This window comes from Megalops cyprinoides, chromosome 1 (genome assembly GCF_013368585.1).
Source record: "Megalops cyprinoides isolate fMegCyp1 chromosome 1, fMegCyp1.pri, whole genome shotgun sequence".
NCBI lineage: Eukaryota > Metazoa > Chordata > Actinopteri > Elopiformes > Megalopidae > Megalops > Megalops cyprinoides.
This window is the reverse complement of record NC_050583.1, coordinates 36,289,886-36,303,943: the sequence shown is the minus strand read 5'-3', so window position 1 is coordinate 36,303,943 and position 14,058 is coordinate 36,289,886. Positions and strand designations below refer to the sequence as shown.

At 37.5% G+C, this 14,058-nt stretch overlaps 1 protein-coding gene across 1 annotated transcript in view; it reads left to right on the top strand.

The window, feature by feature from the left end:
* Nucleotides 1-14,058, top strand: part of LOC118789483 (integrin alpha-M-like) — a 30,801-nt gene that overhangs the window by 7,989 nt on the left and 8,754 nt on the right. The window contains exons 5-23 of the mRNA XM_036545930.1: nucleotides 1,751-1,868; nucleotides 3,090-3,217; nucleotides 4,443-4,591; nucleotides 5,219-5,372; nucleotides 5,641-5,794; nucleotides 6,163-6,233; nucleotides 6,361-6,484; nucleotides 8,350-8,480; nucleotides 8,785-8,931; nucleotides 9,129-9,332; nucleotides 9,677-9,807; nucleotides 11,201-11,340; nucleotides 11,529-11,674; nucleotides 11,804-11,932; nucleotides 12,282-12,355; nucleotides 12,616-12,757; nucleotides 12,872-12,985; nucleotides 13,606-13,685; nucleotides 13,882-13,965. Of these exons, the coding sequence (XP_036401823.1) occupies nucleotides 1,751-1,868; nucleotides 3,090-3,217; nucleotides 4,443-4,591; nucleotides 5,219-5,372; nucleotides 5,641-5,794; nucleotides 6,163-6,233; nucleotides 6,361-6,484; nucleotides 8,350-8,480; nucleotides 8,785-8,931; nucleotides 9,129-9,332; nucleotides 9,677-9,807; nucleotides 11,201-11,340; nucleotides 11,529-11,674; nucleotides 11,804-11,932; nucleotides 12,282-12,355; nucleotides 12,616-12,757; nucleotides 12,872-12,985; nucleotides 13,606-13,685; nucleotides 13,882-13,965 (2,420 nt within the window). The remainder of the gene's footprint in view (nucleotides 1-1,750; nucleotides 1,869-3,089; nucleotides 3,218-4,442; nucleotides 4,592-5,218; nucleotides 5,373-5,640; nucleotides 5,795-6,162; nucleotides 6,234-6,360; nucleotides 6,485-8,349; nucleotides 8,481-8,784; nucleotides 8,932-9,128; nucleotides 9,333-9,676; nucleotides 9,808-11,200; nucleotides 11,341-11,528; nucleotides 11,675-11,803; nucleotides 11,933-12,281; nucleotides 12,356-12,615; nucleotides 12,758-12,871; nucleotides 12,986-13,605; nucleotides 13,686-13,881; nucleotides 13,966-14,058) is intronic.

Sequence of the window (14,058 nt, the reverse complement as noted above, 5' to 3'; positions counted from 1 at the left end):
ATGTATGATCAACTATTTATCTTTTATTTAATGCCTTATCATTTATCCTGCAGCCCGACATTTTTAACTTTAAGTTTAAATTGATATGTTGTTTATGTACGTTTTTACTGCGTAATTCCTTCCTTTCAGGGCAGCCACACCAGTTACAAAGAGTTCACTTGAGTTAACTCAAATGTGCTTAAGGAGGGCAGCGGAAACTGGACAAGATAATTCATTTCCAGAATTTTGATGTGTTAACATGGCTTTCTGTCACCAGTTTCAAGTATAATTCAGATTTTGCTTTCCTTGATGCACTTTTTGTGATGCGTTTCTTGGATGTTTAAAAGATGTTGCAGTCAGTTGAATTAATAGCTTTAGCTTTTAGATTATTTATACTTTGGAGAATCTAGCTTTACCCCATGATGGGTTCATTAGTCTAATTAATTTTGCCAAGATATCCAAAAACTGAAATCCGAAAATTGTTATCCTTTCCTCTGATTCTAAATTTCTTTTTACGTGGGCATTCTTATTACAGATGGACCTGAATATCAATTGAAAATATTCCCATGCAGAATTAACATTTGGTATTAGGAGTCTGGGATTAGGGTGACTGACAACATAACTAGACCACAGATAATTTAAAAAGGCTTGTTTCTTAAAACATTTAAAACTTCTTTAAAGAGTAAAACAAGGTTTTGTTTTGGGAACTGTTGTGTCCCTTACTCAAGTGTTTGCACAGTGATCACTGATGTCACTGCAACAACAAATACTATCGTAAGTTTGCTTTAAGGTTGTATTCATTAAAATAATATCTAATATTGTGCACTTATTATTCCAATTGCCAGGGCTTGGTCTGGTAGGCGCATAATCAGCTGCAGAAGATTCAGAGAATCTGACAGTTTTTAAAACAGTCCTAGGTCAGTGTAAGACAATCCCAGTTCAGATGCCCAAAAAGAATGAATTCAGAGTAATTTATTTTATGTAAGACATCTGACAGAGAAAACAGCGCATCTTTCGAGGCAGACGGTGGCCTGTAAAATGGAAAGCCTTAGACATGCTAAACTTTAACAGCAAGCCACTCAAAGCGTTTACCTTTAGTCACAGACTAAGTTACAGAACCAATAATCTTAGATTTCACATGAACTGCAACTCCCTCTCTTTTACTCAGAGGATCTGGTCTGTTAAACCTATAACCACTGATTTCTTAAGACAAGTTTCTGTTAAGACTGCTATATCTGTATTTGTTGAGTTAACCCAGATTTTAATTTTAATTAGCCAGACAGCTTGGTTGTACAGTTGGTTAACCTGTAAACATAAATATTACTGAGAAGTACTATGTTGCAGCCAGCAGTGGGTTTCCGGCTGACAAGCTTAATGGCTGGAGATGGGAACTGAAGTTTTGTCAGTACAGTGCATTGAAATGACCATGCTGCTGAGAGGTCTGCCCTTGTAAAAAGGGGGGAAGACCAGTGGTGACAGCCCTGAGCACTTTTAGAAAAAGACACTTGTATGAAGTAGAGCTAATGGTCTTCAAGAAACATAAGCATTAAATCCATATACCGCAGTGCTTCTGCAGTCTTCCTTGATCTTGCTCTCAGTCTTCCCATACACTGGCTGTTATTGTGCGTGGACTAAGCACTCTAAGTCCCAAGAGGTCTAGCCTTGATTCCATATCTGGTGCTTGTGCACTGTGATCATCACTCAGTAAACCATACTCGACTGGAAACTGAAACTGGAATTCATGTAAGTCTCCTCTCTTGACATTTCTCAGGTTTGTGGACCCACAATACCCAGACAGTGTCCATCTATCACTACCTACAATGGGATGTGCTTTCAGCTCAGTGAAAGTTTCAGTGTCAGTAAATCTGGACTACCTCCAAATCTCAGAGGTAAAGAAAGACAGAGAGAAGCATGAGACAATAACATGGGGGATGATACAATGTTTATTTCTTTTCTTACATCTGTAACATCTAGATCCAATTTGCACATAAATAAGATTTTGGCCATGAAAAACATGCAATAAATTAAATGAATTGGTTTTCACTTGGTTTTGTTTGAAAAGATAATATTTTACAATAAGGAAGTGAGCAGACAAGTTCGACCAGTTTGCTTTTGCTCAATCTAAGGAATTTCCTTTTATCATTGCTATGGATTAATTAGAGTAATGACCAACAAGTCAGTTTAGGAAAACTGCATTCATGTACTTTTTCAAAACGTGGTTTTTACCTTTATTTTTGCTAAGCATACTGAAAATAGAATATACAGGGAAAGATACAGTGCATTCAGAAAGTATTCAGACCCCTTCACTTTTTTCACATTTTGTTATGTTGCAGCCTTATGCTAAAATCATTTAAATTAACCCCCCCCCCCCCCCCCCCCCCCATCAATCTACACTCAATACCTCATAATGACAAGTAAAAAGTGAAAACAGGATTTTAGAAATTTTTGCAAATTTATTAAAAAATAAAAAACTATCATATTGGCATAAGTATTCAAACTCAGTACTTATTTGAAGCACCTTTGGCAGCGATTATAGCCTTGCGTGTTCTTCGATATGATGCGTCAAACTTTACACACCAGGATTTCAATGAACAGCGATGCATGCACTAAACAAATGCAGCCAAGAAACAGAAGTTACTATAATTTGTGTTTTCATTTAAATGTTTTTTTTTCTTATCCAAAGGTATGACAAATATTGTTACAAAAAATGTAGCTATCAAATCATACAAACTGGATGCAACAGCTGACCAATTTTGGGTCAACCATATTTTCAAAGCATCTCTTTCTGCTGTAAAAGCCTGAAATACGCTTTGAGAGTACACTAAATGATGAATACTTGCAGTAGTCTGCTGTGCAGTGAAGAGGTAGTACACTTCACATGCATGGTTACCAGTCATTATTGCTGCTGGGCTCCAACTCAGTGGAAGAAATTACCATGGCTCTTACTCTCTGTCTGAAAGCAGCCATAGAACATGAAGATTCAGGAGTCCTATTGTATCTCAGAACAGAATGAGAGTGCCATGTTCACCTCTAGAAAAATAGAAGCATGTGAAGTTTCTTGCTACATATTCTAACCTTTCCCTTCTCTTCTTCTTCCCTTGTGCCTCTAGCTTGTCCGAAGGGTACAGATATTGTGTTTTTAATGGATGGTTCAGGCAGTGTTAGTGATAATGACTTTGCACAAATGAAATCATTTGTAATAAATATGATTTCACAACTCCTAGGACGCAACAGTCAGGTAAGCATGATTTTTTAAATTCAAAAAACTGTTTTAATAATGAATTACAGCAGAGTGGTCCTTCCAAACAGTAATTCTTTTATACAGTAATATATATTTCAGTACCTACCCTGTACCTACTAGAATATATTCTCTTATTATTTATTTATTTATTTGGTTTTGTGAAAGGCTCAGTTTTAAACAGCATATTCAAGCAAGTTGTCCAAGGAACTGAAGCAATAAATCGTTGTTTTTCAGTATCGGTCAGGAAAGATCTTGTGCAAGGCACTTTTTCTCTATATTAAATTATGTGGATGATTTTCATGCCGCCTACAAGCTTTACCCACTATGCTAAGGTTTCTGATTTTATGAGCATCATGGTGCCATTAGATTTATGGTTTTATCACACCACTCACCCATCACTTTGAACTGTACAACATGGTAAAATTGACCTCTCTGCCCATCTGGAGGAAAAACATCATGTTTTTGTGTACAAAGAAAATATTGGGTTACTCCCTTTGTCTTTGCTCTTTTCTGAACAGATCATCTCAGAAGTGTGGTCTGCATTTACAGGCATTTTTATCTTTTACTGTTCCTAAAGTCAGAACAGCAATGGGAGAGTGGCCCTTCACTTATAACTGCACTTCTGGAGTGGGACACTTAGACTCTTAGATGAAATAAGATGTTAAATTCAGGCCATGACATTAATAGATGAAACTACTGTAATGTGATTGTTTTGAGGTAGGCACTGAGGAACATGCTTAACTGTATTATTGGTCTGCATCTGGTGGTTGCAAATGCTCTGAGGTTCACATTGGAATGTAATGCAATTCCCTGCTGACTTTCTTGCTAGGTTGCTCTCAGAAAATGGGTTCTTAACCTCAAGAGAATTCAGGGTTAAATTAAAAATTAATTGAAAAGAAACAACCTAGAAGTGTAACTGAAATCCTTCAATGGCATGAAAAGTTTTATATATCGAGACAAATGAGCTGTGGATGTGGCATTAATTAATATGGATGATATTTGGTTTTGGAGGAATATGGAATTAGAATCTTTGGGATCTTTGGGAGCTTTGGGAGTTTACCATGCATCAGAACTGCCTCTGACTGGAAGAATGAAATGATCTCATATGCAAAATGAAATGAAAAATGAAAATGCAAAATTGTAAATGTATTTAATACACCTGTTATAAATCAATGACACAATACAGGTCATGGCTTGCATTTCCCTTTTCATTCTGTTTCAGTTTGCAGTCATGCAGTATTCTAGCGACTTTGAAATCCATTTTGACTTCAATCAGTTCAAAAGGAACAGTAACGCGTGGAGGGGCTCGATAGCTGCTATACGGCAACAGAAAGGAGTGACACGCACTGCAACAGCCATTCGGACAGTTGTGTAAGTCTGAATTGCATTGTAAACCTTGAAGCGCCATCAAAGGAAAGACCGAAGGGGAAGACTGTAACCCATGTGTATTTTTGTAGGGCAGCCAGACAATAGGAAGTTAAAAAAAAGTCTTGTGTATGTTTTGAAACAGCTACTGCAAGCCCCACCAGCTGTTCAATTTTGGTTGTTGTCTCCCACAGTGAATTTCTTCATGGGGTAAAATAGCATAAAAAGCATGTGACAATATTTCACAGTTCAAGAGGATAATTTGAGGAAGGTGAGGTGTACTGTATGCAGCACATAATATAATAATTTATCCAAAAACAGAATTGAAAACATTTAATTATCTTGCACATCATTTTCTGTACCTCCACCACTAGTAATTTTTGACAATGGGCTGAGCTGTATAGACACTTTGTGCAGGAACTGAGACAGAAGAACAGTCAATGACCCATGACAGTTTAAATTAGTTTGATTTCTAAATAAAGTGTCATAGACAAAATTAGAGCTGTAAGCATTTACCCAACTTTGAAATGAATGCAATATTTGTCAGCTGCTCTGCAGTAAATTTTAGTGGGTGGTACTGCCAATCATGACATTGATACTTTATGTTAAGTTTACTTTTATTTTCTCTTCCAGTCGTGAGCTTTTTGGGTCTACGCGTGGAGCGCGGCCAGAAGCCAATAAAGTCTTGTTGGTCATCACTGATGGGGTGACTTATTTAGATCCCCTTTCCCTGCATGACGTCATTCCAGAGGCTGAGTTAAAAGGCATCATTAGATATGCTATAGGGGTATGTAATCTACCTTAATAGCATTTTCTATCAGCATGTATTCTACAATAAGTGGGTAATAACAGATTATTAACCTTTATCATTATACTTTTATGTGGATTACAAATTAACATACTGACTTGGCTCCATCTACAATGGCTCGATTTGTGCATTTGTTTCTTTGTGTGTGGTTATCTTTTCTTTTTTCCAGGAGTTGTTATTTTTTCATTGATAACATATAATGTACCCTGATGTCAACTATTGGTCTCTGTCTGTGGAATTTCCTCAGGTGGGTCAGTCATTTAACCCAAATTCCCAGGGGAGAGCAGAGCTGGAAACCATAGCCTCCAAACCTACTGTTAACCATTTGTTTCCTGTAAGCAGTTTCCAAGCACTGGATAAACTCAGAGATACTCTGCAAAAGAACATTTTTGCTATTGAGGGTATAGTTGTTTTTGATCTACCTTTACCAATACACTTTGTTTTTCTGTTGGTTTTCTTTGGTTGGTCTGGTCAGGCTTCTTTTTGTCATTTAGTCTTGCATTCTTAATTTCTGCTTCAGTGGATGTTTCACATCATTGTTCTTGTTTCTGTTGTATTTCACATTCCCTCTGTCCTCCTGCCCCCACTTCCAATGTGTTCTTTTCCAGTTTGCTGTGATGCATGTTTATTCTAGGAGGTTCTCCCTCTCCTCCATCTTTATAATCCATATTAATTAAACAGGAAGGTTGACTGCTCACCTGTAAATGTACGAATTTCACATTAATGTGCAGAACATCTGTGCTGATGTCCATTTATCCTTCTTTCACAGGTACCCAGACTGGTGAATCATTTGATATGGAGTTGGCTCAGGAAGGATTTAGTTCAGCTTTGTTGTCCTCGGTACACAAACATCCTATAAGGACACTGTTGTCTGATGTGGTCACGCTGCAACACTCATTTAAAATGTAGCTTATTGTATTTGCCTGTGCAAGTTTTCTGACTGCTCTGCTTTTTTGACTATGTTTAGGGGGCGATTCTGATGGGAACAGTGGGGGCAAAAGGCTGGCAAGGAGGTTACCAGAAATTTCCGTCAAACAGAGGGAGTCCTGCTTTTGACAGCAGCAGCAAAAATGAATCAGACAGTTATTTGGGTATGGCAGTCTTCCTCCAAAAATGTATTCATAGTGTATTTGTTAATGGCTCATTTAGAATTGAATAGTAAAAATAAGGTACAACAACTATTGTTTTTTCACCCCACTAGCAATGTAGTACATTCAGTATTCAGAAAGTACATCTTTTAATTTAAAATACATATTTTAAATGATAAAACTGATGGCTTTATCAATTTTTCAGAGGTACATAAAATATACAAAACTTTCTCATTTATGTATATATACAGTGCATTACAAGAGTATTCAGATCTGTGACAAATACTGACTTTTTACTGATTTACAAATGATACATTGATTACATTTACATTAATTCATTTGGCAGATGCTTTTATCCAAAGTGACTTACAAGTGACGTACAATACAACACAAGCGAAAAGCCATATGGAGTTAACAATATTAGAAGCCCTACACTGATATTGATATTTTAATTTAAGAAAACTGAAAATGTTAAGGCATTGGGTTTTATGTTAGAAAATATTTTTAAGAAAAATAAAAAGCTGAGATATATATAGCATTTGGTAGAACCACTTTGTCCTGCATTAATAGTTTTAAGTCTTTTGGAGTAAGTATCCACCAGCTTTGCACACTGTTGGGGAGTGATGTTTGGCCATTCTTCTTAGTACATTTGTGCCGGGTTGTTCCCGTTGGTTGGAAGACACTTATGGAGTGAAATTGTCAAGTAGTGCCACAGATTCTCAATAGGATTGTGATCAAGACTTTGATACTTCCCACACCATAGCGATATCCCACTGTAGCAATTGTGCTTCATGAGGTATGGGCAGTGTTAGGTTTGTGCAACATATAGTACTTTAAATTTGGCAAGAAAGCTCCATCTTGGTCTCATCTGACCAGAAAACATTTCCCACGTCTTAGCTGCGTCACTCTCATACTTTCTGGCAAGCTGCAGACATCCTTTGAGATGTCTCTTTTTGAGTAATGGCTTCTTTCTTGCCACCCTCCCAGGCCAGTTTTACACAGAGCTCTTGATATTGATGACTGGTGGACCTTTACTCTACTCTGAACCACTGAAATCTGTACTCTGTACACTGAACTCTGCTCCTTCTAGGTGATTTTGGGCCTCTTTGTGGCTTCTCTCACAAGTGGCTTCTCTTCTTGCTAGCATGCTGAGTTTTGAGCGACTGGGTGGTGCGATACAGCTTTGACTTCCTGATCATCGATCCAACAGTGCTCACTGCTACCAACCAGTGGTATCCAAACACTTGGATGTCATTTTTTACCCTTTTCCTAATTTATACTTTCGTATTATTGTACATCTAGGTTACATAGAATGTTCCTTAGACTTCATTTTAACACATTTCCTCCAGATTCACAGCCTGAGCAATGATACTTAAACACTGGGCTTTCTATCTGGAAAATGTGACAGTTACGTTAACGATTCTCAGGTAGACACCGATGGTAAAGCAATAGCATCCTCATTAGGGCAATTTTTTTTTCATCTGTATGAACTTAGAGCTTCCAGAGCACAGGGGTTGAATACTTATGCAAACAGCATATTTCAGTTTTCTGTATTTCTTAAAAAATATTAAATAAAATATTAAAATATATATATATATATATATAAAATATATTAAGTAAAAATATTTTCAGAAACTTACATAAATCTAAACACCATAAACCTTCATTTTGAGTTTTAGTATTTTTAAATAAAATATGACACAGATATTTCATTATTTACACACACACACACACACAAATGAACAGTATAATAATCCTATATTATATATCAGTATTTTGTAATTCCTCTTCTACCATGGATGTTGAATAAATTTATTCTTTCTTGTCTGAATTATTTTGGATTCCTTTTTAACCTTTTGTTTCTTCAGGATTTTCAATGGCTATTGCTGAGTTGACAGATAAAGAGACACATATTTTGGGAGCCCCAAGATATAAACATATCGGGAAAGTGGTTGTTTTCTTTTCAAGTGGCAAACAATTTGAAATAGAAGGCGAACAGGTCTGTTGCTAATTTTACCATTTATAATGTTCATTTTTATGTGTGTATTTTTTAAGCTGTAATTTAGATTTCACAATATCATTTCATGTTAATAGTTCAATATGTCATAAGTGACTTACACTATAGCTTACTGTTTAATTGATACACCGTGACAATAATACTTGACATGAAAAGTGAGTTAATACACTATACAACAGTTGGTCTAAGTGTTTACAAATATGTTGTCCTCAGGAGGGTGTGAAGTTCTTTTGGATTTGTAAAATGCTACCATTGTTTATCCTACACCTATTTCTCTCTCTGTCAGATTGGTTCATACTTTGGAGCAGAGGTGTGTACAGTGGATTTGAATTCAGACTCCAAAACTGATTTGCTGCTCATTGCTGCTCCTATGTACAGAGACACGCAGAAAGACACAGAAGGCAAAGTCATTGTTTGTACCTTCGAAAATGGGGTAATGATCACATGTGCTCCTTGTCTCTGCTGCCGTGCATGCAATTTGATCTATGTCTCTATACTCATTGTGTGTGTGCGGTTTTCACTCTTTAGTGTCCGCCTACAGAGGCTATGCACTCTTTTGAATTGCTTAGTTTATGCAACAAGGTGATTTAAAATTAATTGTTTTGTTTTCCTCTAATTGCTTTTTTCTAGCCATCTGTTTCATGCACACAAGATGCCCTGGTGGGGGAGCCAGGGGAGAGGGGGAAATTTGGGTCATGTGTGTCGGCTCTTGCTGACCTGAATGGAGATGGGATTTCTGATGTAGCTGTGGGCGCCCCCTTGGAGGGTAATGGCCAAGGCAGCCTGTACATCTTCAGTGGCAATAGGAGAGGAGTCAACTCAATTTACTCTCAGGTGAGAGAGAAGAGGTGGGCAGCGGTTTGGTGTAATGCTAAGGAACATTGCTAGTAATATGAAGACTGTGGACTGGATTCCCAGGTGGGAAGCTGATACTGTAGCCTTGGGCAATGCCCCGATCTTGAATAAGCCTCAGTAAAACATATAAAAGTAGCACAATAAGTTTGCATTTGAATGAACACTTTACTATTATGGACAGATACTTGTAGATACCAGCATTAATTGATTGATGGTCGCTGTAAAACATTTACAGTATTTGTTTGGCATCACATGCATTTTCCCTGTTTCATCCCTGTTTCTGCACTCTTCCAACACTTCCATTTTTCTCTGGCTTCATGCAGAGAATCCAAAGCTCCTCCATAAAAAAAGGACTGCAGTACTTTGGTCAGTCTGTCAGTGGCTCTCTGGACCAAAGTGAAGACATGCTTCCAGATATAGCAGTGGGCTCCAAAGGGGAGGTTCTTCTTCTCAGGTATCACAGTGTCAACATATTTAACTGAAGCTCACAGTCAAAACTGAAACATGCACACAGCAAGACACTTATCAAAAGCGTAATTTGGTAACATACAGACTAGAGCTTAGGGATATATGGACATCAGATGTACACAGATATATTTATGTATTCATGTTTTGTATTTTTAAAGTAATACAATGTTTTTCTATATTTTATATATGGCATGTATTTAGTTTTTTATTCCTGCCTCCTGCCCTTACCATCACCCTACCTCAAATAATATATATGATGAGATAATTGTGTGCGATTGTGTTACAATGTGATATCCCAGAATTATTTTAATTGTGACAGGTTCCCCCAATTTACCCCTTGTGTACTGGTGTTTTTCTTCTATACCAGATTTTTTTTCTGATTTTAATTGTGGAAACGAATTCAGTGTCTTACTCCCTTTGTTGTAATTGATAGTGTCAAGAACTTTTAAATTAATTCTTCATTTGGTTAGTCACTATTTGGATCAGGTGATATCTCTAATGATGTGTGTAGTGAGGTGAAGGTGACAGAGATCATGATTCTCTTTTGTACTCTCTTGTGCTCATAATGCAATATTTCTGCAATCTAATTACATGATGGAGTGCACAGTTACCATCCCGATGAAGGTCTGTTTTAACTTCTTGTGTGGTACTGTGCAGTTACTGATTTAAAATTGAAACAAGCTATTGAGTCATGTCTAAATGGGTGTCTGGCAATTAATAATAAAGATAAAGATAAAATTGTATTTTTCTTCATTTGGGGGAATATTGAGGTCTGTTGCTTTATTACGAGTTAAGGTGCCTTATTGCTTCAACACTTCATTGGATTTTAGCTCTTGAAATGGCTGCTTTTACTAAACTGTTTATGAGCAGGAGCTCTGATTTGTACTCATTTACCTGAAAATATGACCCACGCAAAATATGTATTGAGACTCATTAGGCTGTGTCTGTAGAAAAAAACAGTCTCTGACTGTAGAAAGATTTAGTTTACTATATATCAAAAACAAAGAGTTTGTTATCATCCTTGACAAACAAACGTATGGCAAATTTTACACCCAACTCTGACATCCTCACAAGTCAAAGTTTCCAAACACGTATTTATTCAGTATGTCTCTCAGAATCATCCAATCTATGCACTTAAAGCAACAGTGCAAAAATCTCTTAAAACCAAAACTGTATATATGTCAGAGTCGTGGTATTGCCTTTCAATTTATTTACCTTGCGAAAGTCTTTATTGAAAATAATTGCTACAGACCTAGAGTATTCTTTTAGAACATGTTTATGCACCATATCCGGTTCTAATCCAGAGATGTGTATTGTTCCAGCACTAGAAATCATGATTGTTATTGTTGCTGTTCTTGCTTTTATCCTTGTTTATATAGGTCCAGACCAGTGGTGTCAGTGGGCTTGACAGTGTCCTACAGCCCAAGCAAAATCCCCACCGGCAGCTCTGAATGTACCAAGATCCCCATTACGGCCACTGTCTGCTTCACTATGCAAAAACTCACTCGGGACAAAATAGGTGCTGCACTCGATCAGACTTGTTTGGATTTGTATGCACAGAATATAGTGTCTATTCACTCTATATTTCACTGTCCATATCCACCTGAATATGTGCTTCTAATTCATCATTCGCAGTGATTATATCAGGCTGTCATTATTAAGCTATTAAATATATTGAAACCCTTCCTCTTCTGTTGTCTGTCATAGCCGTGAAAGCACAGATTTCTTATGCTCTCACTCTGGATGCCACTCGATCTCGCTTTCGTGCCCATTTCTCCTCCAACAATCGCACACAAGAGAAAGTCATCCTAATTAAACAACAGCATTGTAATGAAGAAAAGTTTTTCATTGCTGTAAGTCCGCATTCTTCCTCATATTCCTTTACCAATATAAAAATAGTCTAGATGTTTTCCTCCTTTAGGTATATAATGGAAGGTGAGTGGCAAGGCTCAGAATGTGCATCTCTCTGCTCTGTCTCTTAGGAGTGCCCAGAAGATGCTTTGAATCCCCTGTCCAATGAAATAAAGTTCCATTTTTATGGTCTGGCTTCTGAGGATAAGTACGGTCTTGCCCCAGTCCTTGACCAACAATCTACAACTACATACCACCCAGTGAGCTCTCTCTCAATTAAATTTGAATTTCAGCTTCGTTATTGGCATGCTATCATTTGCTAAAGTGACAGAAAATAACACATTAACCTCAACCGTACATTTTGAAATAATATAAAATTAACATCATGTCCCTATAATTGAGTGTATGGTTCATTCATATGAAAGAAATGTTATAATGACATTACACCTGTATGCACAATGTGTCAAGGTATTTTTCATGTTCGTTGATTAACCAAATCATCTTTTTTTTTTTAACAAAATCAGAAATATTTTTAGCTATATACTCCATAGCCCTTACAAAGAGTTGGAGCTGAAATTATGTTAATTAATTTTCTGCTATCTCCCTTAGTTAGACTTTGAGATAGACTGTGGGACAGATAACAAGTGTGTTGATGACCTCAAAGTGGATTTCAATTTCTCCGGGTAAGAATATTGTCAGTGTTCAGATTTAATATTTATAACCCCTTGATCAGTATCAGTTATTATGCATTGTGATGCTCTGTCTGTCTGTGACATAGTAGAGGTACCCTTTAGGCAGAATGATAGCCAATGGAATTTATACTGCTGAATATCATTTTTTGTTATTGTAATATTTACCATTAGTATAATCAGTACCACATATGCATTAACTGCTCAGTTCCTGACCTCCCCCCTCTTCCCTCCCCCCCTTCCTCCATTTTTAGAGCGTCGGAGGTGCAGGTTGGCATAGCGCTGGTGTTAAACGTGACAGTATTCATGGAGAACAGGGCGGAAAACTCCTACAGTACCCACGTCAATTTCACCTACCCGGCAGGCCTGTCATACAGGAGGGTTACCGTGGTGCAGGTGAGAGAGGAGGGGATAAAATGGATCTAAGAGATTATGCAGGTGGGAAGGAGAGAAAAGGAGGCAAAGTACACACGTTTTAGGAGTACATGCTGACTCCGGCTGTTCCCCCAGGATCCCTCCCGGAGAACCACAGTGCAGTGCAGTGCCTCAGACAGCGAGGACCGAACCACCCCAGGAAAGAGCGTCTGCTTCATCAACAGGCCCATTTTCAGAAGCAACACCCGCGTGAGTTTCCCCACTCCAGAACAGGGTGGCCACCTTAAAAACTTTTAAAACACTTTCTAAAAGCAATACTACAGCACATTTTCCAGTTAGTCCTTTGACAAGTTGGATGGTTTTCCAGTCCAGTTTTTGCAAATTTTTGATTGCAAAGGAAGTCATAGTCTTTCCCCTCAGGTGGAGTTTTTAAAGTAGTAGTGGTTTCCAGTGTAAACAGTTCAGCATTGCTATGTAATAAAAGTATGAGACTAAAACCGCCTGTGTTAAAACTGGAATTCTTTTCAGAGATGGAATTGGAGCCATTGTTTTAGGAACACAGGAGCAGTACAACATAATACAGCTCTTGGCTTTAAAGCCATCAGGGAACTACATCACCTTGCAATTAACTCACTTGATGGGAAAAGCCAGATGTTCCTCATCATATGACATGAAGTGATTAAAAACATCTGTAGAATACACACAAAAACAATGCAAGTCCATGATATTTCTCATTCCTGTCCCTTGAGGCAGATCTGAATTTTTTCATTATTCTAAAACACAGTGTAATGTGCCTCAGTTTTTGCAATCATAGAGCAATTTTATACCTCTCATTTTCCCTGTACATCTTCTGTTTTTCTTGTTATCAGGCCCTCTTTATAATTTCTTTTGGAATAGATGGAAACAGTCACTATGACAGAAGTGTGACGTTCACTGCCAATGCCACAAGGTAATGCACTTTTTAAGCCTCCCTGTTTCTCTGCATTGCGGCCCTCTCTGCAGATGTGCAAGCTCCTTTCTCAATAGTGTAGTGTTTAACTGAGCCATTTTTATTCATAATCTCCTCTGGCTTATTGCACATATGTTGTAGTGCCCCTGTAATCTGTGTCTAAAGTGCACTAACTCTGCATTTCAAACAATTTCAGTGGGAATGAGCTGCACAGTGGCAGTGAAAATTTCAAAATGGACAAGATTAATGTAAAATACAACATTTACATGCTGATCAAGGGGTAAGTGCTCTCGTTCCACTCCATGCTGTATTTTGTCACTAATTTGCACATTTAAAATGAATCATTGTTACTTGAAAGCTGGAAAATACATAT